Raw genomic sequence first — 26,812 nt, forward strand, 5'->3', positions numbered from 1 at the left:
ATGTGTTAGGATGATCGTATGGATCTGATTTTTTGCGGAAACCCTTATCAAGATAAGGGCTTTTCAAATGAATGGTTTGGATCACCCAAATAATATGGGCCCACACTATTTTTAACCCGACCGAGTAGATAAGCTTACCTACAAAACACTATATCATTCAAGGTATAAATTATTTGAATGCATCTTTCTCCGTCACTTTCTTTCAAAATTATCACCATATTTTGCACTACAAGATACACAAGCAGTCTGTCTTCTGCCTTCTCCCAATACATTTTTCTTAGGCGCTTGCATAACTTTCTTGCAATGCAGTAAGCTCATCCTCTCCACTTTTGCATTAGCATAAACACTTTTCACTTGAGCACTAGAGAATGATACCCCACTCTGGGCAGAAGACAGAAATTATATTCCTATGTAAAACAAAATTTACTCCCCTTCCCAATTTACTTCAAAAGGAACAGAGCCTAAATATTTTTCAATATGTTTTTCTGTCCCATTCATTCCTGGCTGGCATACGGTGATACCGGGTGAGATTTGCGTGATAACACTGGCAATCACTTGTTTTGATAATGGGACTCCTTTCGTTTCATTATTAGCCACTTATAGCTTTTGAGAATTCTAAAGCCTATAACAGTTAATTGGAAAAGTGTAAAACAAAGAAAAATACCGTTGTTAAAAAGCAACGGGTCCATACCCTTCCCCTTTTCTATTTTTCAATTCAACTAGTAAAAGCAGTAGTGAGACCCGCACAACATTTGCCAAAATCCCAAAATTTTGGCCAAAATCCCAAAATTTCGGCTGAAATCCGGTAACTAAAAAAAATTGTTATTTAAATATTTACGAAATTTTGGTCATTTTGGCCGAAATGTCCGAAATTTGGTAAAATACGGAATTTCGGGTTTTGCCAAATTTCAGTTTCAGTCTCAACCGAAATCCAAAATTTTGGTCTGAAATTTCAGATTTTGGACGAAATTTAAAACCATGGTTGCGTGCCGAAGTGTTGAAAATATAACATGAAAATGCCGGTTTTTGAGAAAACTCGAATAGATGCTAATTTATAAAAATAGGGGCGATGATAAATTCACCCCCTTCAAGGATAAATTCACCCCCCTGTACTGGTTGTGCAGCCACAGGTCCACAACCGGCGGTACACTCTCTCTCTCTCTCTCTCTCTCTCTCTCTCTCTCTCCACCACCATCACTACCTTGAAAGACATTTTCCCCAAAACGTTCGGAGTCCCACAGCAAATTTACGTAGGCAGTCTTGCTATGCATACGTGAGGTGCCCACATGCCTGCTGGAGAGACGAATCTTTCCAGTCAATAAAGACAATTGCTATCTTGTTCTTATTTTAAGGGAAAAGTTGCCAATGGGGGGACATCAAAATACGAGAATTGCCAACGGGACACACTTTTAAAAATTGTTAGAGGGGGACGAAATGGGGGTTATCAAGTCTCTAAAAGGGGGTTATCAAACTCTCAAAAGAGGGTTATCAACCCTCTTTAACAATTTTTCAAATTTGTGTCCCCCATTCACAATTCTTGTATTTTGGTGTCCCCCATTGGCAATTTTTTCCTATTTTAAAATGAAAATCCCACAAGTGGAAGTACTTTTCTCAGAAAGTGGTAAAGAGAATATATAACCCTGAATTTGGGTAAGGATCATTAAAAATATAAAAAAGGTGTTTGTCATCAGATCATCGCTACAAGAAAAATATCAAATAACACAACCAAAAAAATCCGCCCCATTAATCTGTGGCAAAAAACGATCTACAGACTGCTAAAAAACAACCATGGAAAGGAAAAATTGCCAATGGGGTACACCAAAATACAAGAATTGTGAAAAATTGTTAAAGAGGGCATTCGAGGGCATTCTATATAAGATCGATCGAGAGACAGTTGCTCTTGTAAAACATCAAGAGTTCCACAATGTCTTGGTTGGTTCAAAATTCCCATAAGATAAAGAACAACAAAAATCAACGGTTTTGATTATCTCCACACAACCCTAAATGAGGCTTGATGAGAGGATCAGAAGTTGGGTGCAACATGTCTTTTAAAAAGTAGCCTAAAAGTGCTTTCTTTTAAGATATTTCGTAAAAACAACTAAAAGAAGAAGAGAACCACTATGCAGCCACTTTTACCAACAATGGTAAAAGACAATGTTTGAGTCCTACAGGAGGCAATTAACAACAGAATTGACAACTTAAACAGAGAAAAAATAGGGACCAATGACTTTCTTTTTAGCAAGGGCATACGAGGGCATTCTTTCAATGCATCAGAGAACCAAAAAGAAAAAGTGAAACAACACACCCCACATTTAAGGGCACATGGAAACTTGGATAACAAAGAATCAGAGAGCCTCCAAAACAGCAGTCCAAGAGATATACACTCACCAAACCAGAATAAAGGGCTAAACCAATGTGTGGTGACCAGTCCCTGATCACCCCTAGACTTTTGGCGAGGCAACGAAGGGACATTTACCCAAAGTATTCCACAAAATATAGTCTCCAGAGGAAACCTGGTGCAATAACACAAGGTAATAATCCCATTTAAAACTCAATTCATTGACAAAAAGCTTTCAAAACCAATATTAGCATCAACAGCAGATTCTGTGGAAGAATTTATTTTTAATCTTTTGACAAATATAATGGACAGAAAATGAAATATAATGATTGTTAATAATAGAAGCTTTGGCTTCATAATTTATGCTCTCTGTTAGAAATTATGAGTCATTGGAGGAAAATAATCTGGGAGAAACGTATCAATAACTAGGGGACGCCTAAATGGGAGCCCTGACCAATCGGATGGATCATAAAACTGAACTTTGACACAAGTATGGTGAGCAAACCAGAGATGATGAGTATGGTGGCTGTTTTCTGAGACCCAAATGGGGGTTACTTTGGAAATTATGTGGGCAAAGTGCTCGACAGCTAGACCATGGAAGTTAGCAGAGGTTACTTTGGAGATTCATGATCTATGTAGTATACTTCAAATAAAATTTGGGCACCGGCCATCTAGTGGAGTTAGCAGATGAAAACTAAAAATTGGGCACCGGTGTTTTGGAATCTGTCCATCTAGTGGAGTTAGCAGATGAACCCGCAAGGAATAACCAGGGAAAGGATTATCATGGGCGAATCTGTCCCTCTAGTGGAGCAATGTCATGGCATTTTGGAATCGATTGGGAAATAGGGGACTGTTCTAGAAACAATAGGTATTATAGCAGAATTATCTTAGGCTAGTTGTAAGTAGGCTAGTTGTAAGTGATAATCCCTTATATTGTACTCTATTTATGGGGCCTCCTCATTCATGTAATGGAGTTTTTTAATACAAAACAGTTACGTTATCATTTAAAAGAAGAAAAGAAAAGAAGCAGCAGCCTTGGCTTTTTGAGATCACGGATACCTGCATTGAGAACTCTACTGGCGCTTTAACAGCTGGATAAATGCTAACCTGCATGGCATACACAGAATTCTTAAAACAGTTCAAAAGAAAAACATATGAACAATGCCATTTAAAAAAACATATTAATAATTACCATAAAAAGGCATATTGTATGTGAATCATGTTTGATTGTGAAATTGGAAAGCACCAATGGCCAGGGAAACTACCCTGAACCACAAAAACTAAAAGCATGGAACCTATCTTCCGTATGTCCTAAGACACCAAAATTTTGAAGTTGACTTTCAGAATCAAGGCCAAAAAGTCTAAAATTTAAGACGTGAAATTTGGTACAAGGTAGCATTGGAAGATATGTCGTAACAAGAGATTCCTATTGTTATATCCTGTGCTTTGGTTTGTGACAGAGTTACTATTGTTGGAACATGTTCGTTCTAGTGTTTTGATGAAGAAACATGCAACTTCTAAGATATTTAAATATCTTCTCTGCTGCATTTTCAAAATATATATATAGAGAGAGAGAGAGAAAAGGGTTCCTAAGGGTGCCCTCATATAGCTTATATGAGGTGGCTCTTTCAAAACATAAGGGCCCCACATTGTTAGGATGATCCGAAGCATTCATTTGAAAGGCCACATCATAGATATGGTGTGTACAAAAAATCAGCTCCATTGGATCATCCTAACACCTCCAAAAGTAGGGGCAAAAATGGATAGACACATTTTGTCCACAAATCTGCCCATTTTTGCCCCCACTTTTGGAGGGGTTAGGATGATCCAATGGAGCTGATTTTTTGTACACACCCTATCTATAATGTGGCCTTTCAAATGAATGCTTCAGATCATCCTAACAATGTGGGCCCCCTATGTTTTGAAAGAGCCACCGCAGGTAAGCTTATATGAGGGCACCCGCAGGAACTGTATTCTCACATATATATATATATATATATATATCTTCTCTGCTGATAGAACCATTTCACGAATTCTGTTTTGAGAGGATAAACAAACAATGACTTGGATAAAATTCCTCCCCGGTCATTCCATTGGGGAGGATAAGCAGGTTTGGAAAACATATAAAGTTTTCCCAACAAACTAGGTCACATGACCTATTTGGATAGCCTATTTGGATAACTATGAAGGACAAACTGAGGAATTACTAAAGAAATAACTTACAGATTTTGGATCAATTGACATCCCTGAGAGTGTTGCCCCCACGATCTTAAAAGATACCTGTAAAGCATGTGTCAGCAGTTACCGGGATTCAAAAGAAAATATATATCATGCTAGGAATAAGTTTACAGGATATTATAATAATCTAGAAATATGCCAATCCCAAACAATGGAGAAAAAACTAAACAATCGTTCATGATGGAGAATCTTCAGAATTTTCAAAACAGATTTCTATGTTGTGAGACTTACCAAATCGGAGGATAACAAATTATAAGAGTGAAGTATAAAAGAATATGTACCTATTCCAATTGATAATTCATTAGCAACAGAAGGGCTAGCAAAACATGTTTTGAGCACTTCTCACAGAAAAGCATGCAGCAACAAAAGTTAGATAAATGTAAACTGGTAGCTGCCATAGTGGCCTTCACACATGAGGTGATAGGTTGAGCAACTACCTACCACCTACTGCTCTAAAGAGGATTTGGGTTACAAATCCTAATGTTTCGAAAAACTCAAACATGGGCGAGAATTCGGCCAAAGTAAAAAGGAGTCAACAAGTTCAAGTCAATGATTGAGGCGGTCAATTTTTCATTAACTCGAGCAAGTCAAAGGAGTTTTCATTAACCCGGCAGGACAAAACTCGGCCAAGGTAAAAGGGAGTCTACTTGTTATCATTGACTCGGGCAAGTCAAAGGAATTTTCATTGACCTGGTAGGACAAACCTCATACTCAAACGAGTACTCAGCCAATGTAAAAGGGAGTCGATTCGAGTGAGTCAATGATTCACTCGGTGAGTTTTTAAACAGTGAAAAAATCTACTTACATACAGCTAGCAATTGGTTATGTCCAACACTTGCGAATAAAGGATACTAAATGTTATATACCTAAACAATATGCAAAAGCTCCAAAGCTAAGGGTAGGCACTTTAAACATGTCCTGTACCAGGCTGGGTCCTATCGAGTCCCATACCCAAGCATGCCCTCACTTAGAATCATAACATTCCACCACGCTTCTGCACCCGCCGTCTTCAGCGGCTCACTCTGTGGTGGCTTTCACTAAGGCATGTAGCCCTTTTAGTAGGTCACCCCTTACGTGGTGGCCCACTCCGGTGGCTTTCAATCTAGCTTTTTTGTTAGGTGGCCCTTTTCAGGTAGTCATCTCCATTGGTTGCCCCTTCTGCGACTCGAACACGGGATGTGATGGCCACTGATACTAAATGTTAGGTACTTAACCAATACGCCAAAAGCTCTTGAGATGATTGAACGTGTTAGGCTAAGCCCTTTAAACCTGTCTCATACCGGTTTGGGTCCTACCAGGTCCAATACCTAGGCAGGACCCCACTCGGGAAGGTAAGGGCATTTGAAGATGATCAGACCATGAGTGTATGGTGGGGATGACATTTCACCTGATGAATATCCAATACCTCTGAGTGGTAATTGGGACAGAGTATCTTTTGGCAATACATGGGGACGAGGTGTGCCCATTGAGCCAAGCCCAATGAAGAACAATTGGGCATATAGAGAAAATCAATGCAGGCCTCGGCGCTTCATAAAACTGAGATTCATTAATTGTCTTTATATTTCTTTCTTTTCTTTCTGTTTCAAATTTTTTCATTCTTGTTTCGACACTTCTTTCTTTTGCAGAAGAAACAAGAAGGCAAGTGTTACTATTCAGGTCTAAGTTTATTTAGCCCTAAGACCTCTTCTACTGAGGTTCTTTACCTTTTTTCTCTTGAGTCCCTTTCTCCTTGGCTTCAATGCTGCTTGACTTGATTGCATCAATTACCTGATAATAGGCTCAAGACCTTGAGAACTATAGCAAGAGCGTGGTCGACCTCGCGCACTAATTGCCCACTTGACTTAAAGGTACTATTAGTTCTTCCTACTTCACTCTACCATGATTGCACTAAATTTTCTAGGCCTCGTTTGACAAGTTTCACCTTTTGACATTAAGAGATGTGGTGACATTGGTGGTGAACTAATTAGATATGCTAGAAATGATGAATACAGCAGAAGTCTGGGCTGATGATAACAACAAAGCTTGAGACTATAGACATTGCAGGGTTTAAAGATGATGAATGAAATGATGATTAGTTAAAGGCGAAATTTCATTGAAATGCTCTTTTCCCTACCATTATTTGCTTGAGGATTGAATGGGTATGAACATAGCCTACGTGGCTTTATCGACGGGCCATTGGTCTCATCTTGGGAGTTTATTCCTATAGGCAGTGTTCAGTTGCTGCACTTTGAGTGGCAAGGAAAATGATTTTAGGTAATTTTCCGACAAAAAAGCAAAATCCATGTGTTAGGTTGATGCGCTTTGGGTGCAAAGGACAATGGCGTGAAGAAAAAGTTGGACGCATTTCCCTGCTTTCAAAATCCTACCGTAAGGAGAGGATTTTGGGCGAGGTAAAAGTACAACAACATTTTGTAGAGGTGCAACTATGGTCGAGTCGGGTCGGGTCGGGTCGACCTGAACCCAACCCGAGAGGCTATTTCTCCAACCCTAACTCGACCTGAGCCTCAACCAGACCCAACCCAGGTAACTTTATTTTCAACCCGAACTCAACCCGAGTTGCAAAACAAAAAAAAAGAAATGAGGAGAAGAAACAAAGAGAAAAGAAGATGGAAATCATGGAATGAAGGAATCTGGGTTGCTTCTTCAGTTCTTCTACTTGAGGGGGGCTGCATCTTCAAGAACCTGCCGTTGTCACCCCTCTTCGGATCAAGGGCAATGGAAATCATCCCCTGTAATACCGAGTTCAATGATTCCGCCGTGATAGCTCATAACAAGAAGATGCAATGGCTATTGGTCAAGACATTAGGCGATTTTAGGCGCTGCTCAAGAAATTTCTCAAGAAAAATGAAAATAAATGAAATAGAATGAAGGGATGAAACTAGGGTTAGGGATGCACAGGAAAGGAGACGATGGTTTATTGCAAAGAGAGAAAAGGGTGAAAAAGACAGGTTGTGTCTCCCAAAAAGTAAAAGGTAATTAATACATGAGGTAAAAAAATATTTAATATTACATGCACTCATTAGGTTCTAGCTTGATATTCCAACTAAGGTGATTTTACCATAAGAAAGCTATGTAGGTGTAGTTAGAGGACTCTAATTCAGGAATCAACAAGTGAGCAAGAAATAGATTGCATATGTGTGTGTCAATGCTAATAAATTCAAGAACAGAAAAGAAAGAGAATTTACTTTTGCATAATTGTAGGCTTGCCAGCAAAATGGTTCTTCTAGATCAACTGATGGGAGATCCTTGTTCATTTTCTCCACTAAGAATTCCTCTATGTTGACCATGTTGTTGGAATTTTCTGCTTCAATATCACTATCTTCTTCAACCACACTCCCTTGGACTGACCTAGAATAGGATGGCAACCTTTGACTTGGCCTTGGTGCAAACCTAATTGTTCCTGGAAGCGTGGCCTCAATACTTTTCCCAGATACACCACGCCCACTTGTAATGATTTTCCATTCCACAGAATGTTCCGTAGTTGACGTTGTCCCAATAGAAGGATTCCCATCAAAGAATACTATCCTTCTTCTAGGAAAGGGCATAGTGACAGTACAAAACTCCATTGTAAGCGGACCCTTGTAACCTTCCATGAGGCACAGCTTGAATAAAAATGCCCCTTCATCTTCTGAGACCATTGAGAGCTGATAGAAGCCTTTTATAGGAGGACCGAGGCCACAAAAGGCCTGATAACGCATTAAAACAAAATTTCCTAGTGGCGGGGAGAACATCAGGGCTTGCTTATCCACACCTTGCTCTGGGACTTGAGCACAAGGATGGAACGATAAAACCTCAATATGAGCTGTGTTCAAACCTGTCAAAGGGAATGACACATCGGGCAATCCTTCCAACTCTGCTCTGCAGTTTACTTGACCTGAAATTGATATAGTATCCGGAATTTCATCCCGGTCATACATTGAAGCATAAACTGTTTCATGAATTGTTAACAGTATTCGCTGCTTTCCTTTGTAAAGGTACGGCTTCCATGCCGGTTGCTTGAGGTCTGCAAGAGGCAAATCTGACGATGAAAATCCATTCACCTTAATAGCAGAAATGTTGGAATAGTTGAGGTCCAAAGGTGTTCCTGTGTCCAGAAATTAACAAGTGAGTAAAATCAATCAAGTATATGAACACACTATCTAGTTTCCAATTTCCATAAAAAGGTACAATATATGTGAAATCTGAGATGAGAAATACCATAACAGAAAGTACCAACCAAAGGGCATTGCACTGCTTATAAAAGTCCTCAGGGCATCCTTGTCTGCAGCCCTTGAACTGCTCTTTGGGGCATCTGATGTTACACTGCCTATGACAGGTGTGCCTGAAGTTGTGGCAGCGGCAACTGGGGCAGCCACAGGTTTTGCCCTGGCTGAAATGCTCGATATCCCTATACTACCAGTTAAAGAATCCAACAAGCCTCCTACAGAAGGAGATGGATTCACAATGACCTCAGGTTCTACAAAATCACCGGTAATCACATCACCCACAGCATGTGCCACCATAAATGCCCTATAAAACAAAAGGAGGATATCACATGTTTCGCATCCACGCTATATCTTTTATATAAAAGAGAATAATCCAAGCAACATATGCTTGAACGGCATTTTGGATAAGGTAATCCACTGTTTAATTTCTTTCATTTTCAGGGGCATAGGATGTTTTAGATGGATGGCATGCCAACATCAACCTTCAAGCAAGAAACTGAATCTTGCTAAAAATAAAGCATAGTGATACATTAAAGAGTGGCTGTTGAAATTTAGTGGAACATTGGCAAGTAGCATGGCCCAAACAAACGGTGAGAATAGAAGTCTAAGAGAAAAAATTTCTTTTCGAAAGATAAGTCCAAAAGAAACATGGTAATTATGCAATTGCTTCAAATGTGGAAACAGGTAAGAGCATAGCAGGCTTACAAAGAAAGCAACACGATAAATAAGGTTATCAATTTCCAAGGTAATTATGGTGTAGATAGGAGTCCTGTAGACTATTGTACAAGTTAACACCACAACTAGAAAAATACAATTAACTGTTCACATTATTGTGGAATTGATGTTGGGAGGCTTTTGAGATGCAGTCGATGTAATTAGCTAGTTTCATTCATTTTCATCAGACTACTCATCTAGATGTTGCATACATAATCCTCAAGTATTTGAAAGCCTTCCCTAGCACAGGTTACTATTTGGTAACCATGTTCACACAAGGGATAAGGCATATGCAGATGCAGATTGGGCAGGATCTATGACATTTACATATCACAAGTCTTCTAGGGATTGTTCATTTGTTTGTGGCAACTTGGTTAGCTAGAAGTGTAAGGAGCAACAAGTAGTAGCTAGATCTAGTGTAGATGGGGTGTGTCATGAGTTTTTATAGATAAAAGTTGTGTTGGGTGAGATGAGTATTAGAGTTTTAGGGCCGATGAGCATATATTAAGATAATATAGTTGCAATCAACATTGCTCATAATCCAGTACAACATGATAGGTCAAAGCATATTGAAGTGGACAAACACTTCATCAAGGAGAAGTTGGAAAACGAGAAAATTTGCCCACCTTATGTTGAGACAAACGAGCGGGTCACAGATATATTAACAAAAGGTATTTGAAAAGCTCACTTACACGAGATTCTATCCAAGGTGAGTATAATAGAGATGCTCGAGCCAGCTTGAGGAGGAGTGTTGTCATGAGCCCTATCGTATGCTTCTTAGCTATTTGCGTCTTATTACTTTATGTAGATGGTGCCTATCCTCTTAAGTCACTAATTGGAAGCAGTTCTATAATTTTTGTGAGGTTTTATTAATAAAAATGTTGGGTTTTCATGAGGGTGCAACTAACCCATAAGAATTCCTTTCACTAATACTTCTCTCTTTTTCCTTTCTCACTTCTTCACAAACACAAACCCCAATTTCTACTCTCATGAGGGTGCAACTCCCAGTGTTTCACAATGTGACAACACGAGCTTTTTGATCCTGTAGATGCCTTTTTTGAATTCCACACTGGATTTTCAATCCTCCTCAAGAACGTGACAGGTCACTAAAGTCCCATATGATGACACCAAGCTCAGCATGAAACTCTCTGCATGCTCCAGCGGGTACGAAAGGTAGATGCACAAGAAATCTACCATGTGACACCTTGAAACTCTCAATGGAAGTATGGACTCCATTGCCAATTACACCTTTCTTTCCCATAAAACTTCCAAGAAAAGAATAAGTACATAGGAAACATTAAAAAAAATGATCTCAAAGAACTAAATCTCAAACAAAATATCCAAAACGACAAAATTTAGCACTAGAACATGCAACCAGTTGATAACTGAAGAAAACTTCCTACAAAGACAAATGAAAAAGTACTGGCAACATTCTAAAATCCAACATATTCATGAACTTTTTTTTTTTTTTTTGAAATGGATTCATGAACATTAATTTGAAGATATTAGAGCATTGACATTGAAAGAAACTTACCATACCCTGTGATGCATGAAAGATCAACCAGAAGGGACGATAGGCTTTCCTCTATGCCAACTGAATTTCCACAATCAGATCTTTGGTACATTTTTTCATACGCTTTTAAGTGATGAGGTTCAACTAAAGGTAAGATAAGGATGTAATAATGGCCTTTTATATGCAAAACCAATGGCCATAACAAAAATGATTCGGCTTGCTCTTCTTTACTAATACAAAGGCTGATAATATGGCGAGTGATTGGATCATCAACCCAGGAATCTGATCCTTGAGCAGATCGAGCGACTCGTATGCCAAACCCACGAGCAGAACCATCTCTGCAGCATCCAGCAGAATTAGTTGTCATCAAATTATATGAAAAAGAAAGTTGCAGCATACATGAACAAAGATCACAACAAAATAATGGAAAAACTACATTGAAGAATAATTTCTCAGAAATCTGCTTCACCATTCAAAAAACAGAGAGAGAGAATAATTTCTCAGAATCAATAACATCCTGCTGATAATAATCCACAACTCCCGCTGACTATTAATATAAATAAGCCATTGTGTACCTTTTGAGTTTAACTAGTTATTCACCACTTAAAATCTACCTTTAAGCGCCTTCCAAAAGGAAACCAATTGTCCTTAGAGACGACTCAAGATTCCAAATGGATAAAGAACAAGTAGTATTTGATATAGGTAAATGCAGAAAAATTAAATGATTTTAGTGGCTATTTATCTCGACTCAAAAATCAAAATCAATTCATCACTATCTCCAAATGGAGAAACAAAACACCCTTGGGACCCTAAGAAGATCCAAGGACTCATCCATCACTCTCAGAGAAACCCTCCATAGTGATAGAACCCCTTTAATAGACATGGGCCATACATGCCAAGGTGCTTTAGAATTAACAACCCTTTGAACAAATATGGGAAACATGTTGGAAAAGGCACATGTCTACACCATCTACCTAACAAAAATGGGATGCTTTTAACATGCCTATTTCAAACATACACCAGTTCTAAAAGAGAAAACTCCTTATGCTGTTCCATATGGACCAACTGAAATCCATCAACCTAGATGAATGAAGCACGGACATATTTTGTCTTTACAGTCTAAGCCCATAAATCGACATTATTTAGATACACATATTTAGATTTGTGGAATTTAGATACACATATTTCTATTACAAGGCCACTATCTTATTTAGATTTGCAAGTATTAACCAATTTTTTTTATATCGTAAAAGATTTCATTGCAAGGAAAAAAACCAAGGAGGTCTATACAAGGAATACAGGAATAAGAAAAGAAAAATACAGATAGAAGCCCAAATGGGACAATCAAGGGGGGAGGAAATCAAACAACTCCACCTCCACCCTAGAAACACCCTCTCTGGCTAGACTCGGCAACTTCATTGGCCGACCGCGAAACATGAAGGAATGATACCGAAGCGCCGCCCAATCTATCAAGAATCTCAACAAAAAAAAAAGCAGCAAATCTCCATGGATATAAGTATTGACCAATTAATTAGGTGGGCTTTTTACAATTGAGAGTTACCGTCAGAAAGAAAGTCTATTTACTTTTTTTTTCAACTTATAAGCTACGATTGTTGGAAAATTCTAAATAGACAAGTAATAGTATGAAAGTTAAGAAAATATTGACTTTATTTAAGTTGAAGGATCAAGGAAAGCTATTTTCTTTGCCAAGATCCCAACCTCGAGTGAAACCCCTCGACTACAAGATCCCAATCGTCATCATTTAGGAACCCCATTTCCAAAGGCAAACTGAGATATTTCACTGGAGTTCACACATGGATCTAATGCATGGAACTTGTTTGGATTATATTTGTATCGATGAATGAACTCAAAAACTCAATAGCTTTGAATTCTCTATGAAAACAGTAGTTACAAATTATTATTATGTTCTATTTCATATTTTGAATGTATGTTGTGTGAGATCCCACATCGAAAAGCGAGGAAAAGTTACTAGGCTATATATGTGGATTTCTCCTCTCCTATGTAGACGTGTTTTCAGCATTTCCAAAGGGCGGGCCCCGTGGAGTGGGTCGGGCACGGTTAGTGCTGCTGGAACCAAGGAGGGTAGATGACCCAGAACCAGACAATATCAACACAGTGGGGTCGGGGCGTGACATGTTGCTTCCCTAGTTGAACTAAAAAACTTGTTACTACTCCATAGTTACCAGATCTGACTCGCGAAACCTAGGTTTGCACCAATTTTAATCCCTCCCCTATCCAGTTTGCACCAATCTCAACAATAAAAGAAGCTCGCCTAATGGGGCCAACACTCTTTTGATTTCCCCATGCTATCATGTTTGTCTAGTCCCCTGTACTTCGTAGGTTCAATTCCTGCTGGATGCACGACAATGGGAACGTTCAAACTCCCTTGGTTGGGGGCTGTGCCGCCCTGCTGTGACAACCCGGCATTTATATTTGATATAAAAACTCATCAGGCCTGCCATCCCCGCCTCCTAACCAGACTTCAACGTGTTCGTCCAGTCCTAAAAAGCTCACTTCAAACTCGCTCATGAAGTGAATCTCCATGAGAAGAGAATGGACCTCAGCTTTGTTAGAATCTGTTTCTACCAATCAAAATATGAATTATTGGGCGCATCCTTTGCATCTAAGAAAAAACTCCCAACAGTACCTGCGGGACCCGGATTGCTACTAAGTAAAGAGTCCAAATAACCATTTTCCATCATTTCTAAGAAAAGTAAAAAAAACATAAAAACATAAATAGTAAACCTTGGCTGAGACGTGATCAATTCAAGAGGGCCTTACACCAACTTGCTTGAGCAAACCAACACTTAGATGATTCACATGCGGAGCAAATCTGGGCAATATTGTTTCTTACCAAGTCAATTTTTGTATCCGTATAGGGTATTTAAAGTTTATGGGTATTAGGAAAAAGTCCCTCTAATCCCACATACTGCTCTCTTTTAGAACCTACAAATTAAATGTGGGTGTATTTCACGACAACTAAGTGTGCCACCCAAAATCAGCTCATTCACTTTTCTGTGAATGACTGAGATTAGATTAGCTGAATAACAGGTTCTTTAATGTCAGCCAATGACGAAAAAGTTAATGGGCTGATTTTGGGCGATACACTTAATCACAGCAGAGTTGAATCAGCCTCATTAAATATAACTTAACTCAAAAAAGTCCTAATGTTTGTTTCTAGTCCCAAAACCCTAAAAGGTTTTAAATATACAACATACCTTCCTCAAATACCAAGAAAGACCCTTCATAAAAAAAAAAATTTGAAATGATGAGGATTTTATTGATGAACAAGACCGAGATGGTCAAAACATGACAGGATATTACAATAGCATATGCATACACATGACAACAGGAGCACAATAGCCAACAATAACCACCAGGAAGCACAACTCAAGGGGGGAGAGAGTCAGAAACTTCAAGGCTTCCCACGAGCACCCCCCCCCCCCCCCCCCACACACACACACCCCTCTCTGGCAAGACGGTCAGTCGCTGCATTAGCGGACCTCCTGACATGATGAAAAAAATCGATGACGATCACACTCTATCTTGAATCTAATCCAGAAGATGCGAAAATCTCCACGGTCAAGGCATTGACCCTTTAGCCATTTAATTACATTTAAAGAGTCTCCTTCCATCACCACCTTGTCTATGCGCTCCAACAATTTCTAGGGTAGATAATAAATTAGTAAGTGAAACACTAATCAAGATAAGCTTGTTGAATATAGATACTATTTTCATACAGATAGTAATATACCCAACTCAGAACTTTAGAATAAGCCCGTAAAGTAGAGACAAATATCGACTGAAAACATTAGAAGCAACAACGATAGCTTCAGATTCTGATCATTTAGACTAAAGGCATACAATTAAACCTCACATGCAACAGATTTCACATCAATAAGTATAGTAGAAGTTGTGCAAGTATAACAGAAGTTGTATTAGTTTATGTAGTATTATATAACTATCATCCAGAACACAAGCAATTACATCTAAACCATGACCAAGCATCTTAAAAATACAAACAATAAATGACTAACCTCTTCTTCCTCTCTGCAAATGCAGAAGCTAATTCCCCATCAGTAGGTAGTGAAGGCAATACAGTGTATCCTATATTCTCCCCATCTGGCCTATCGTTTTCTCTATCGCAAGCTAAACGCCACCTTTTCTCAACTACTGGAAACCTCCTGGTGGAAAATATAAAAGAAAATTGAAAGAAAAATGAATACAAATTCCACAACAACAATGATTGAACAAAAAAAAAAAACGTGTATACAACAATTACAGAATAAGATCCATAGTAAAACCCTGAATTAATGAGGTTACATTTAAACTAGACATTCAAGAGTTCTCAAAAGAGCGATTGCATAGCATGAGAACATGCTAGGAATGAGATCGGAAAAAAGAAAAATCATTAGATTTCTTGCATGAGAAGAAGAAAATAGAACATTGAAACCCTAGATCTAGAACGGAAACGAATGAATATTCATCTAAGAATTTCTTCCATTTGTGCATCGGGAAAAAACAAAGATAACGTGATTCGAAAACGAAACCCTAGAATTCTGGTAAGAGGTTTTACCTAGAGAAGACGACGGTGTCTTGATTGTTCAGAATCCACAGAGCTCTGATACTGCAGCCGGGCATGGTTTTCTCTTCTCTCGGTTAGGGTTTTGCAGAGAGATAAAATTTTAGACTGTTCTTTTTATATCGGCACCCTTCTCGTTACTCCGGAGATTTAATATTGATACAATGATACGTGAGAAAAAAGTACTGTGGGCCCGTAAATTAGGATGATCTAAGCCGGCCCCGCCCCCAAAAAAAAATATCTCCACAGGATAAATCCTAACCCTCCGACTTGTCGAGCCATTTTTGGAAATTTCTGAGCCGTCCATTTTACAACAAACACATTAAATGGTTTTAGTTTATCCAATAGAGAAGGTATTTAGGGTGTGGGCTATCTATAGCGGGAAGAACAAATGAACGGTTAAGATCATCCAAATAGATAACCCTACTGTACTTTTGATCTGCCCCGGGTGGACCCCGGTTTTTTCAAAGAAAATAAAGATAGATTGATGCAATGAGTCATTTCATGGGCCCCATAAAAAATCTCCACATTGGATCTTTGAATTGATTTGTTACACATAGAAGGAAGGATCTTTTGGAGTATTATTTATGTAATTCAGACCCATTACTAGAAACGACTGAATGCCCAATCCCAATATCACCCACTAAAAGACATGGCTACCGACATTGGCACTACCATCTTTGGATAATAGGTCTCATTCACCTTTTGGTTTATGTGTAATGCTAGGGAAATTGGTTTCATAACCACAGAGGAAACCAAGCAAATCAGATTTTCCCACAAGAGACCAACAGTCTCTTCCCTCTCCCAAAAAACAGGTAATTTTTGGCACACATGGCAAACTTTGATTGCTGGGTACCAAGTTTGGTCATACAGTTGGTTCCTTCATCATTTTCATTCCCTCTCACCAGCCAACTAAAAAATAGGATGAGTTAAGTGCATTATCAAAACATGGTAATGCCAATTTCGGTAGCTAAAAACTAATGGTTATGTTTGAGATCCATGAAAAAAATCCATTGAATATTAGGTTCAGTGGTTTTCTAGTTATGATTCGGTTCCGGTGGGGTCCGGTTGAGACCGTGCCCGAACCCGACCCAAGCAACCATTTACTCTACCTGACCCGACCTGAGGAACCCTTTTTTTTTTTCCAACCCGAATCGTACCTGAACCGAGTTCAGCCCGACTCAACCTGAGATTTTAAGCTTTGTAAATAAAAAAATTATTAAAAATGACACTCGGGTCGGGTTGTCCAAGCCCTCGACCCGAACCCAACTTTTTCTCTGGTTGAACCCGACCCGAGTTGCAACCATGAAAGAGAAGGGAGGGCAGGATACAGAGAGACTTGTGGGGATACTGAGTGTTGGAATCCTACCAATTGAAGGAGCTAAAAATTAAGGAAAATACCTAATTTGGGAAAAAAATTCCCCTTAATTTTAGGCTCCTCTCTCTCTCTCTCTCTCTAGCGATATTTCATGATTATGTTGTCATGGCTGCCAAACATGCCCAGTAAGAATGGTGAAAATTAGAGATGTGATCAAGGAAAATTGTTAGCTAGTCAGGATAGAACTACACTACGTGGGAGTTGATAGGGCCGGCTTGGAGAATTCGTTTTCTTTCCCCCTTTATTCCTTTGAGGTTTTTTTGCTTTGAGGTTTTTTTGGCCCGTTGTCCAATCTAGTTATTGTGGTTCTTTTCTCTTGTTCTGACCATCTCGGTCACCAGTCTGGCCGCTATTTTTCTCATTAACAAAAATAATCACATCGGGTACATGCATGCCTTACATGTAGGGGTGCAACTCAGGTTAGGTTCAGCCAGAACCCGTTCGGTACAACCCGAAAAAATCACGGGACAGGTTGCCGAACCCGTATCAAAACCCGACATTGAAAAAAAAAAGTAACTATTTTCTGTTTTGTTCTTTTAGAACATAAAAAACTAAAGGGGAAAGATATCACCATAACCAGGTCCACCTGACCCAATCCGATTCAACCCGACCCGAATTAGGAAATCGGTTCGGATTCTGGTTGGGTTCGGGTTGAGATATTAATTTTTCAAGTTGGGTCGGGTTAGCCTTCATCGGGTTGAGGTCAGGTTCGGGTTCGGGTTTACGGTTTAGAGTTTTGGATTGGATTCATGTTGGCTTTACCCCAACCCGAGTTGCACGCCCTACTTACATTATCATTTTCCACAAGTAAAGTGCTTGTTTTAAAAGATATTTCCTCAACTATATATGGTAGTTCAATGCATTAGTCTTTACCAAGTTAGCAAATGTCCCCCCTTCTAAGCTCTCCCTCCCTCCCTCTCTCTGAATTGGATGGTTAGCATTATCCAATGCAGTTTTAGGTAATGGGAGATACAACTAACCGCAGCTAATTTAACAATTCAAAGGTAGTCCAGACATGAAGATATGCAGTATAGTCATGCATCACTATGTTGCAGTGGTGAAATTAAGTAGTCTCTAAGCGTACTGCACATAATGGGGCATGGCATAGGTGCCGCCTGGCATGTTTGATCCAACGACAGCCTCTTATAAAGCCTGATGTGGTTGGACCAAATGTCAAGGTTGGCACCACGATTCCACACAACACAGCTACACGCAGACACCATATAAAAAGTCGTTCTAGTAAACTAACAACTGATTTCTTGGTAACCTCATCCATCTAACCTTAAATCATCAATCTTGCATTTTATACTTAGATGTGACTATCTGTAATTTGTGACATATTGTACTAGAAACAGTCACATATCGTATGTTCCTAAGTAGTTGATATTTGGCAAGACCATTTGAACAAAGGGACACCCTATATTTCTTTTCTTGTAGGTAAATTGGTATACATATGTAGAGAGAGAGAACTAAGGAGAGATGTAAATCTAATTATTTCAAGAGGGCCTTATGTGTTGGATGCCAGAGGTTCATTGATCGTTGAGCTCCCATCTCTTTCTTCTTTCTTGGATAAAGCTTCCAAATTCTTCATCTGTATTGTTGTGGCCCCTAACAAACTCATTATTTTCATGTTGGATTTGCAGATCTTCAGAGACTTCCTTTTTCTCATTTTCCACTTGCAATAATATTGGAAGCTTGTTCAATTGCACAGGCAGATTTTCTGTTCTTGGAGGCTTCTCATCCTTATCAGAACCAATTTTCCCACCTCCCACTTGCAATATTGGAATCTGGGTGACATCCACTGGGAGATTTTCTTTTCTTGGAGGCTTCTCATTCTTCTCTAAATCATTTTTCTCATCTTCCGCATGCAATATTGGAATATGGTTATTCACATGTGATGAGGGATTTTCTTTTCTTGGGTTCTTCTCATCCTTCTGTGAACCATTCTTATTTACATTCTCTAAATTGGGGTCTGAAAAATTACCTAACTCAACCTCAACCTTACCTTGAGGTAACAAGCGCTCAGTGGCCCCCTCATCGTTATGTTGGCCTACGGAGGCCACACCAAGACGACGTTTTAGACTCAGAAGGGCAAGGCTGTTCATAACAAGCCTAAAGACCCTACGGGAAATAACAAGTGGCCGCCGTTGGTCATCCCCCCTCTCCATTTCTTGTGTCAAATGAGGAGAAGGGGAGGCAGAGAAAGAAAGGAGGAAATAAAGAAAATAACCAAGCTTGGAGAAGAGTTGTGTGATGGATGTAAGTTACATTGCTTTTGTGATTCTTTCTTGGAGCGTGGGTGGCTTGTAAATGAAGTATTGAAACATTCCTTTCTTATTTTTCACCTCAAAGTTCTACATGATGGATGGCTACTTTTCCTCTACTCACTTCACTTTTGAGAAAGAGAAGGGCTAGCTACAACGGCCTCAAGCAAATATGGGTTGGTTTCCATGCATTATAGGGAGAGTTTGAGCAAGCTTCCTACATTCGTTGAATATCTTTTGGGTGTTTGGATCTAGAGAAAAGAAAAATTCTGGAAAATTATATTTTTCATTGCTTTTGGAAAAAAAATTCCATGGAAAATGAGTTTACCAGACACTAGAAAATTAATATTCCATGGAAAAAAATTATAGAAAATATGTTCCATACATCCAAACGGTCCCCTTATATCCTCATTTTTGCGGCATTTTCTAATTGAGATTGAATGCGTAGTCATGGGATATATTCAAAATCGGGCCGCAGTGTTTTGATATTTCCGCGGAAGATTATTGTCTTTTAGCATTTAAAGGGCTGTGAGAGCTTTTTGGGAACTATAATAACCTTTTGACAGCCCTTCAAATATTAAAGACAATAAGCTTCCGTGGAAACATCAAACATTGCAGTGCTGATTTCATTTCCCATTCAAGATGTTGGTGATTTTTCCTCCAAATTCAAAATATGGCGTACCTGATTTCTGTTAAAAACAGAAAATAGATGAGTTAGATAAATCTTTTTCGATGCAGCGAGATGAGACACTGACTAGGCCGCTCTCTTTAAAGTGAATTTGTGCCTCTGTGGAAACTGATTCCGATGCAGCAAATTACTGGCAACAATCACTCCCAAGATACAACAGCTCGACGCACCATCGATCTTTAAGAACTGCACGATCCAAGAGATTTGAACCACACAAACACTCTGATTGCCCAACAAAATATGTAAAGTAGAATGAAGAAGAAAAACAACTCTGTTTACATTATCTTAATGAAGAACATGAAAGAACGGAAAATCTTCTATGATTGTTTTTCATAGTTATAAAAAATACAGATATCGTTCTCTTTTTATAACCCAAACATGTCCGTTCAACGTAATAAAGACATCCTTTAAGAAAGAGTCGTTTCAATGACGTTACAGATGCGAAAGGTTGCACTCCAAAAGTCACTTTGGTTAGGAACGACGCAGTTATTCGGCAAAAAATAAAATTTAGGGGAAAGGAAAAACTTTGGGTCACACCGAGCCGGGCCGAGCGGCGCTTGTGTGTGGTATAGCCAAAAGCCCACCGAGTCCCCGAGACTTCCTTAGACTACCATTCCCTGCATGCCCTCCATGTGGGCCATCGCAGCAAATCTGATAAAATATAGTAGCTTTCTAGGCTCATACTATGCATGGTTGTAAATATAATTGGACCCACCCTAGCAAAACACGAGGTGGGCCACCCTATGCATAGGCTTGGGTGGGAATTGTTGGACCCACTCCTTGAAAACATGAAGTAAAATGGTGGACCCCCACTGACCCCCACCCGATGCAAGGCTATGAGTGGAGTTGGTGGGACCCCCCTGTCAAAACATGGTGTAAATGGTGGGCTCCAACTTTGTCCTACAGAGTCAGTAAAAACTCCTTCGACCTTCCAAAGTTATGACCGCTTCAATCGAGTACTCAGTCGTGTTAACTGCGTTCTTGGCCATGTCTGCCCCAAGTGAAGACGGATTGTTTAACCGTATTTCGACATGAATATGGGTTTTTAAAAACTGGTTTAAACATTTTATACTTCAACAAGCTGCATGCATTATATAGGAAGATCGAGGAGAGATAGAAGACAAAAATGGTGGTGATGGAGAGATTTTTTTTTCTATATAAAAGTGATGGCCGTCCATCAAGGTTGTGTTGGAGAGAAATGTTTTTTTTATTTTATTTTATAGAAAGTTACGGCCATATGGATCGAGCCATATGGATCGAGATAGAGAAAGAGGGTGCATTATACTGATAAGATTTTTCTCAAAAAAAAGAAAAAGTATAATAACCGCACGACTAATAGCCTTTCACGGCTGGTTAACATATAAAATAAGATTAGTTCGTCCCATTATCAAAACACACTCGTGCGGATATAAATAACCACACCAAAATAACCGATAAAAGAGAGGAGATTTTGAATGGTGCGCAGGACGCACCCCATGCCTAGCGTAGTACAAACGTCTTTTATATCCAATCCTAAAAGGGAAAAAGCCCAACAAACCTCGTCTACATCATTTCGTTTCTCCCTTTTCCCTTCTCCTCCCAAAACCTTCTACTTAAAGCAATAGAGAGAAAAAAAAAAAAAAAAAAATTCTTCAAACCCTAACCCTAATCTCTTCTATCACTCTCCCAAAACCCTCCTGGATCTTCCATGGATTTCTTCAAATCCGTATTCTCCGATGATCCAGAATCCTCACTTCCTCACAAATCTGAAAATCCCTCTTCCGAATCTCCAATAAACCCATCCGAAGAAGAATTAGAAGAAGAAGAATTAGAAGAAAGAGATTCAGACCAACAACTTCAATTCACCTCCCAAAACCCTAACCCTAACCCTAATTTCTCAAGCTCTAGTTGGAGCTTCGGAGGTCTGATCAAAACCTTTGCCACGAAATCGGAGTCCGTTCTCCAGACCTACCGTCGAGATCTCGAGGAATTTAGCTCCGGCCTGAAAAAAGAAACATCTGTGATCCGTGACGTGGCCACTCGCGCTGTCAAAGATCTCCCAATCTCGTTGGAAACGGGTGCTTCTGTTGCACAAGAATCGCTTGAATCTGTGGGCCAGGCGATCGATGATTTCGGAAGCTCTGTATGGAGAGGAACGGCTGAGATCATCTCTCAAGGTAAGGACGCGATTCTCTCTCCAGATCAGGATAGTGATTCCTCTGATGCTCAGAATTTTATTAGTTTAAATTTGAATTCGAAGCGGTATAGTAGATTTGAAACGCAGGTTGTTGGAATTCAGTCTGATATGAATACTTACTGTGAGGATCCGGAGGATTTGGATGATTTTAATAAGTGGAAATTACGGTTTTTGATTGAGGAGAAGGGGGAGGAGATTATGAGTATTTGTAGTGAGAATGTGGCTGTGGAAGGGATGTTTAGTAAGCTTGTTCCGAATGTGGTTGATTATGAGATGTTTTGGACAAGGTATTTTTATAGAATTCATAAGCTCAAGCAGGTGGAGGATGCTAGGGTTAATCTTGTAAAGAGGGCGATTTCGAGGGAAGATGAAGAGGAGTTAAGTTGGGAAGTCGATGATGATGATGAAGAGACTAATTTGACAGAGAATAGAGAGTTGGAGAAGGAAGATAATGTTGAAGCTTCAAAATTGTTAATGGAGAAAAACCCTATTGATGGATTGCAGGTTGAGAGTAGTGAAGTAGTTGCTGAGACGGGCGAGAAAAGTTCTGATAGTAAAACTAGTGAAATGGGCTCTGCAATAGAACCTGCTACAAATAAAGAGTCTGATGGGAGAGTAATGTTGGAAGGAAAGGCATATTTTGATGAATCAAATAGTGATGAATCAGTGGCAAAATCTGATGAGAAGATGTTTCTAGAAGGGAAGACGGATCATGCTGAGTCGTGTAAAGATAGTGATTTCTCGGTTGTGTCGAGCCAACCATCGGTGCAGGAGGATGATGACCTTGGGTGGGATGAAATTGAAGATCTTGGTAGTGGTGATGAGAAGAAGGTGACTGCTGGTGGAAGCCCGAGCAGGGTCGATCTGCGTAAGCGTCTAAGCGCTGCTGATGAGGATGAAGATCTGGGTTGGGACATTGAAGATGATGAGCCTGTCAAACAGTGATCTTAAGAAAACGGTCTAAAATTTATTGCTATTTCTTCTTATGTTTTCCTGCAAGTGCGTAGTTGCATAGTTCAATAAATGATTGTTTGATTACTTCACTTGCTTAATTATGTAAATAATTTTCTGTATATCTCAACAATTTCTAAGTTGACGCAATTGCGCCTCTGGTTGTCATTCTGTGATAATGTGACTGTTGTATGAACATTTCTCACGATTACATTCGCTGCTGTGGTGCTACAATTAGATTAAATTGAGTTTCTCAAGAATCCATAACTCCATTTTTTTCAACTTCCCATTCGAGTCTTTCAAGCTAAAAAACAATTTTCTCCAAAAAAAAAAAGAGTTTGAATTTGAGTCTGATCTTTTTTCGAAGCTATTCGCTGCTCTTTTTGTTATTGATTTACTTCAGTGTTGCAATTTAAGCCAATTACTCTTATTGTTAGACTCTTCTATGTAACCTGAATATCTTCTGCATTCTTTTCAGCGCTTAATGTTAAATCTTAGGATTGCTAGTATTCAATTTACTTTAAGTTGCTCCTTTCATGCAACTGTTTGGTTTGAACTTTGAGGTTCTGTTGTGACTGGATGTTCCCCAAGTCCATTGCTTATGGAATATTGAACTGCAATCTAATCTGTTGAATGCTTTATATTGGAAAAAACAGATTGTTCTTTTTCATGGAATTCTATCTGTTGCGATTTTTCTTGTATGATCCCTGATGCATTCTGGTGCTTCCCTGTTATTTCATTCCCGAGGAAGTTAATGTGAACTATTAATCTGCCCACACATGCAGCCTTATTAGTTAGTGCTAATATCAGTACCGTCATTTCTGTTTATAATGCACTGGCATGTTTAATCGTATTTTCACTGGAATCCATCTTATGCAAACTAGAGTTTGTTTTCTTTTTTCCCCAATGGAACAACTTAAAGGGAGGGAGGGAGGGAGGGAGGGAGGGGATGTCTACTTTCTTTTGGTTGGATGTAATGAGATTATTGATTCAAGAATGTATTCACTTGATGGTATATAACATCTGATTTTGTGGAAGTCAGCATTTGGAAAGAGGAGAACATGTATTTGGATTTGGATTTATATTGACCTGGTGTCTTGTAAGTTCCAGTACCCAATAAATACATGTCAAACATGGTTACTCCATGCAAAATTGTGTCTGGATAACTTTACCATACAGTTTTTTGTCTACATTTTTATCTCTGTCACAAGTATGAATGTTCTACATCTACTTCTATTTGATGTAAATCTGCTGGTTTTCAGTTCCTACAAGAAGTTATGGATGGTAATCATGGAAATTAATAATGTTGGGGATGGTGCCATTAACAAAAAGGAATATTCTGGGATGGTGTACTTTTCCATTTGGTTGAGAAGTCCCATCTTCCTTGTATGGTAGTGTTAATTTGGGGCAGAGCTTGAAACTACACCCCATCTTCCTATCCAATGTCCTTTCTTTCTCTCATCAGTTCGGTCAATCTTCCGTGAAGTTTTTTTTATTAGAGGGGAGTCTTTGTGTATCTTTTATAGTTTAAGATGGAGGAATATAATTCTCTAAATAAGGTTCTTTGGGCTGCTATTTCTTTTAGAACGGTCTTGGAGGTTTTGAATCAAGAGAATGCTTATATTATTGACTTAATTGCTTATATTATTGACTTAATGATTTCTAGTGTTGGTGGAGGGTCATGCTGGAGCTATATTTCTTTTTATCTGGTTTTGTTTACTAGGTATTTTGCCTTGACAACTTCATTGGATTGCTTAAGATTACTTCTGGCTCCAACTTATAGATTCCTCCCCATATGGTTTAATCAAAGTAATATTTGGTGGGTAGCGAGCATTTTAAATGTAATATTTGATAATTGTCATGCTTGAGAGTTTATAATATTAGTGTTACATGTACAAAGTTTATAGTTTTTCATGAGATTCCCGTTTTGTAAAGTTGGGCTGTCTTTGCCTCTTTGGCCTTCTGTTACTTCTTTCTTCTTGTCTTCTTGTATCTTTCTCTGTTTTTATATTAACAGATTATATTTTCGAGAAAAAAAGGAATCAATGATTGCCTTTCTCGAATCCTTTGGCTCGTGAGACTTCTCTTATGGGATCCTGATATTGGAACTAAGATACAAGTAGGGGTCATTGAGATAAAATATTTTAGCCATATAAGTTTGGTGCATAGTGCATATAAAGTGCTAGCAAATGTCCTTGCAAGAAGACTAAAGGAAGCTATGAAGATGATGATCTCCCAATATCAAGGAGGATTTGTAGAAGGCAAAAAAATATTTGATTAGATCATACAGGCAATGAATGCACACATTCTAAAAAGCATGGAGGCAAATTGGGAATAATATGGGAAATTAACATGAAAAAAGCTTATGATCATGTTGAATGGAACTTTGTAGATTTTGTACACTAAGATTTAGCTTGGGGAGAAATGAAGAAAATGGATAGAGGCATGCATTTCATCAGCTCATTTCTCCATCCTACTAAATGGTTCACAGGTAGGATATTTTGGGACTTCTAGGTCATTCTTCTCAAGGAGACTCATTATTGCCACACCTATTCATCATGGTGGTGGAGGCTCTTAATCTCCTAATAAAAATGCAGAAGAACAAAAAATCTGTTGGGGGAGGGAAGAGTAGGAGGTTACCTTCAATCTCACATCTGTAATTTGTGGATGAATTGGTATTGAGGTTGAAGATCAACTTTGGAAAAAGCGTACCTAGGGTTAACACTAGGTGTGGGGTACTAACACCATCACTTTGGCCCCCATTCATCTGGTTGGGAAAAATGAGATGTTTTTTCATGGTCTCTTATGCTGCTGATCCCGATTAATCCTTGCTTGGAGTAGCACTCATCCAACGAGTTGGGCATACCTCAGGGCACTCCCCTAAAACCGGTACTATAGTATCTATGTATGACACTCTTGGCTTGGTCTTGCTGGCCTTCTCTTTTGCATGGAATTCCTTGTCCCGGTTGTCCCTTCCCTTTTAACTTCCATGCACAGCGGATCGCCTAGCTTTGCCATTTCTGACCCCATTGCTAATAGCAATTGGGTCAGGGAGACATTGCCCGGTAGACGCCGTGTTGGCGCGTGAGTGGCATTTGGATCATGCATGTTGGAGGGCTACCTGCCATTGCGCAACCTGCCAACCTGTTCATGACCTATTCACTTCGAGGTTGATACCTTGACTCGCATTATGATGATGCCTATGCTTATTACCCATTTTATTGGGAACTCATTTTACAGAGTCGGTTCTTGCTGCATGTCACTGCCATTTTTGTTGCGATGTCCAGGTTACCATCGAGGTAGTTCCCTTGGTTCCTTGGCATGACGAGTTTGCTATTTGCCTTAGGTTCAAGGGTCCTAATTGTGCTTAAGGATGTGAACGATACGGTTGGAAATGGGTGGTTTCGGCCCCAAATCGTTATTTTTGCCTTTTGTTGGCTGCGATGAATCACGGTCTCTTTACCACAGTTCCTTTGGGACATGGGGTTGGTTTCTTTCGAGGAATGCTCCTTGGTTGATCTTGCCATTAGTGATATGCTTATCTCAAAGACTAAGCCATGCATGTGCAAGTATAAACTAATTCAGACTGTGAAACTACAAATGGCTCATTAAATCAGTTATAGATTGTTTGATAGTATCTACTACTCGGATAACCGTAGTAATTCTAGAGCTAATACGTGCAACAAACCCCGACTTCTGGAAGAGATGCATTTATCAGATAAAAGGTCAACACGGGCTTTTGCC

The 26,812-nt window shown here is 39.2% G+C and overlaps 2 protein-coding genes across 2 annotated transcripts; one reads left to right on the forward strand and one right to left on the reverse strand.

The window, feature by feature from the left end:
• Positions 1-2,046: 2,046 nt before the first annotated feature.
• Positions 2,047-15,759, reverse strand: LOC143853093 (clathrin adaptor complexes medium subunit family protein). The gene is made up of 8 exons (XM_077362817.1): positions 15,606-15,759; positions 15,067-15,213; positions 11,035-11,346; positions 8,793-9,085; positions 7,762-8,660; positions 4,562-4,618; positions 3,398-3,445; positions 2,047-2,513 (listed from the first exon to the last, which is right to left on the reverse strand). Exons 1-8 carry the CDS (start codon positions 15,668-15,670, stop codon positions 2,442-2,444), a joined length of 1,893 nt encoding a protein of 630 aa, XP_077218932.1. The 5' UTR covers positions 15,671-15,759; the 3' UTR covers positions 2,047-2,441.
• Positions 15,760-21,463: 5,704 nt separating this feature from the next.
• LOC143852926 (uncharacterized) lies at positions 21,464-23,236 on the forward strand. Its single transcript, XM_077362578.1, has one exon. The coding sequence runs from the start codon at positions 21,629-21,631 to the stop codon at positions 23,060-23,062; it is 1,434 nt and encodes a 477-aa protein (XP_077218693.1). The 5' UTR covers positions 21,464-21,628; the 3' UTR covers positions 23,063-23,236.
• Positions 23,237-26,812: the final 3,576 nt, after the last annotated feature.

Source organism: Tasmannia lanceolata, unplaced genomic scaffold (genome assembly GCF_043159265.1).
Source record: "Tasmannia lanceolata isolate RefF3 unplaced genomic scaffold, GAP_Taslan_0.1 ptg000019l, whole genome shotgun sequence".
In the NCBI taxonomy this organism is placed as follows: domain Eukaryota; kingdom Viridiplantae; phylum Streptophyta; class Magnoliopsida; order Canellales; family Winteraceae; genus Tasmannia; species Tasmannia lanceolata.

What these genes read in the sequence shown, in the direction of transcription:
- LOC143853093 (XM_077362817.1), bottom strand. Translation starts at nt 15,670, where the DNA reads ATGCCCGGCTGCAGTATCAGAGCTCTGTGGATTCTGAACAATCAAGAC. An exon ending in AAGCCTACAATTATGCAAAA is followed by an intron (nt 4,619 to 7,761) that starts GTAAATTCTCTT and finishes CATGCTTTACAG; the next exon opens with GTATCTTTTAAGATCGTGGG. An exon ending in CAGTAGAGTTCTCAATGCAG is followed by an intron (nt 2,514 to 3,397) that starts GTATCCGTGATC and finishes TTATTGCACCAG; the next exon opens with GTTTCCTCTGGAGACTATAT.
- LOC143852926 (XM_077362578.1), top strand. Translation starts at nt 21,629, where the DNA reads ATGGATTTCTTCAAATCCGTATTCTCCGATGATCCAGAATCCTCACTT.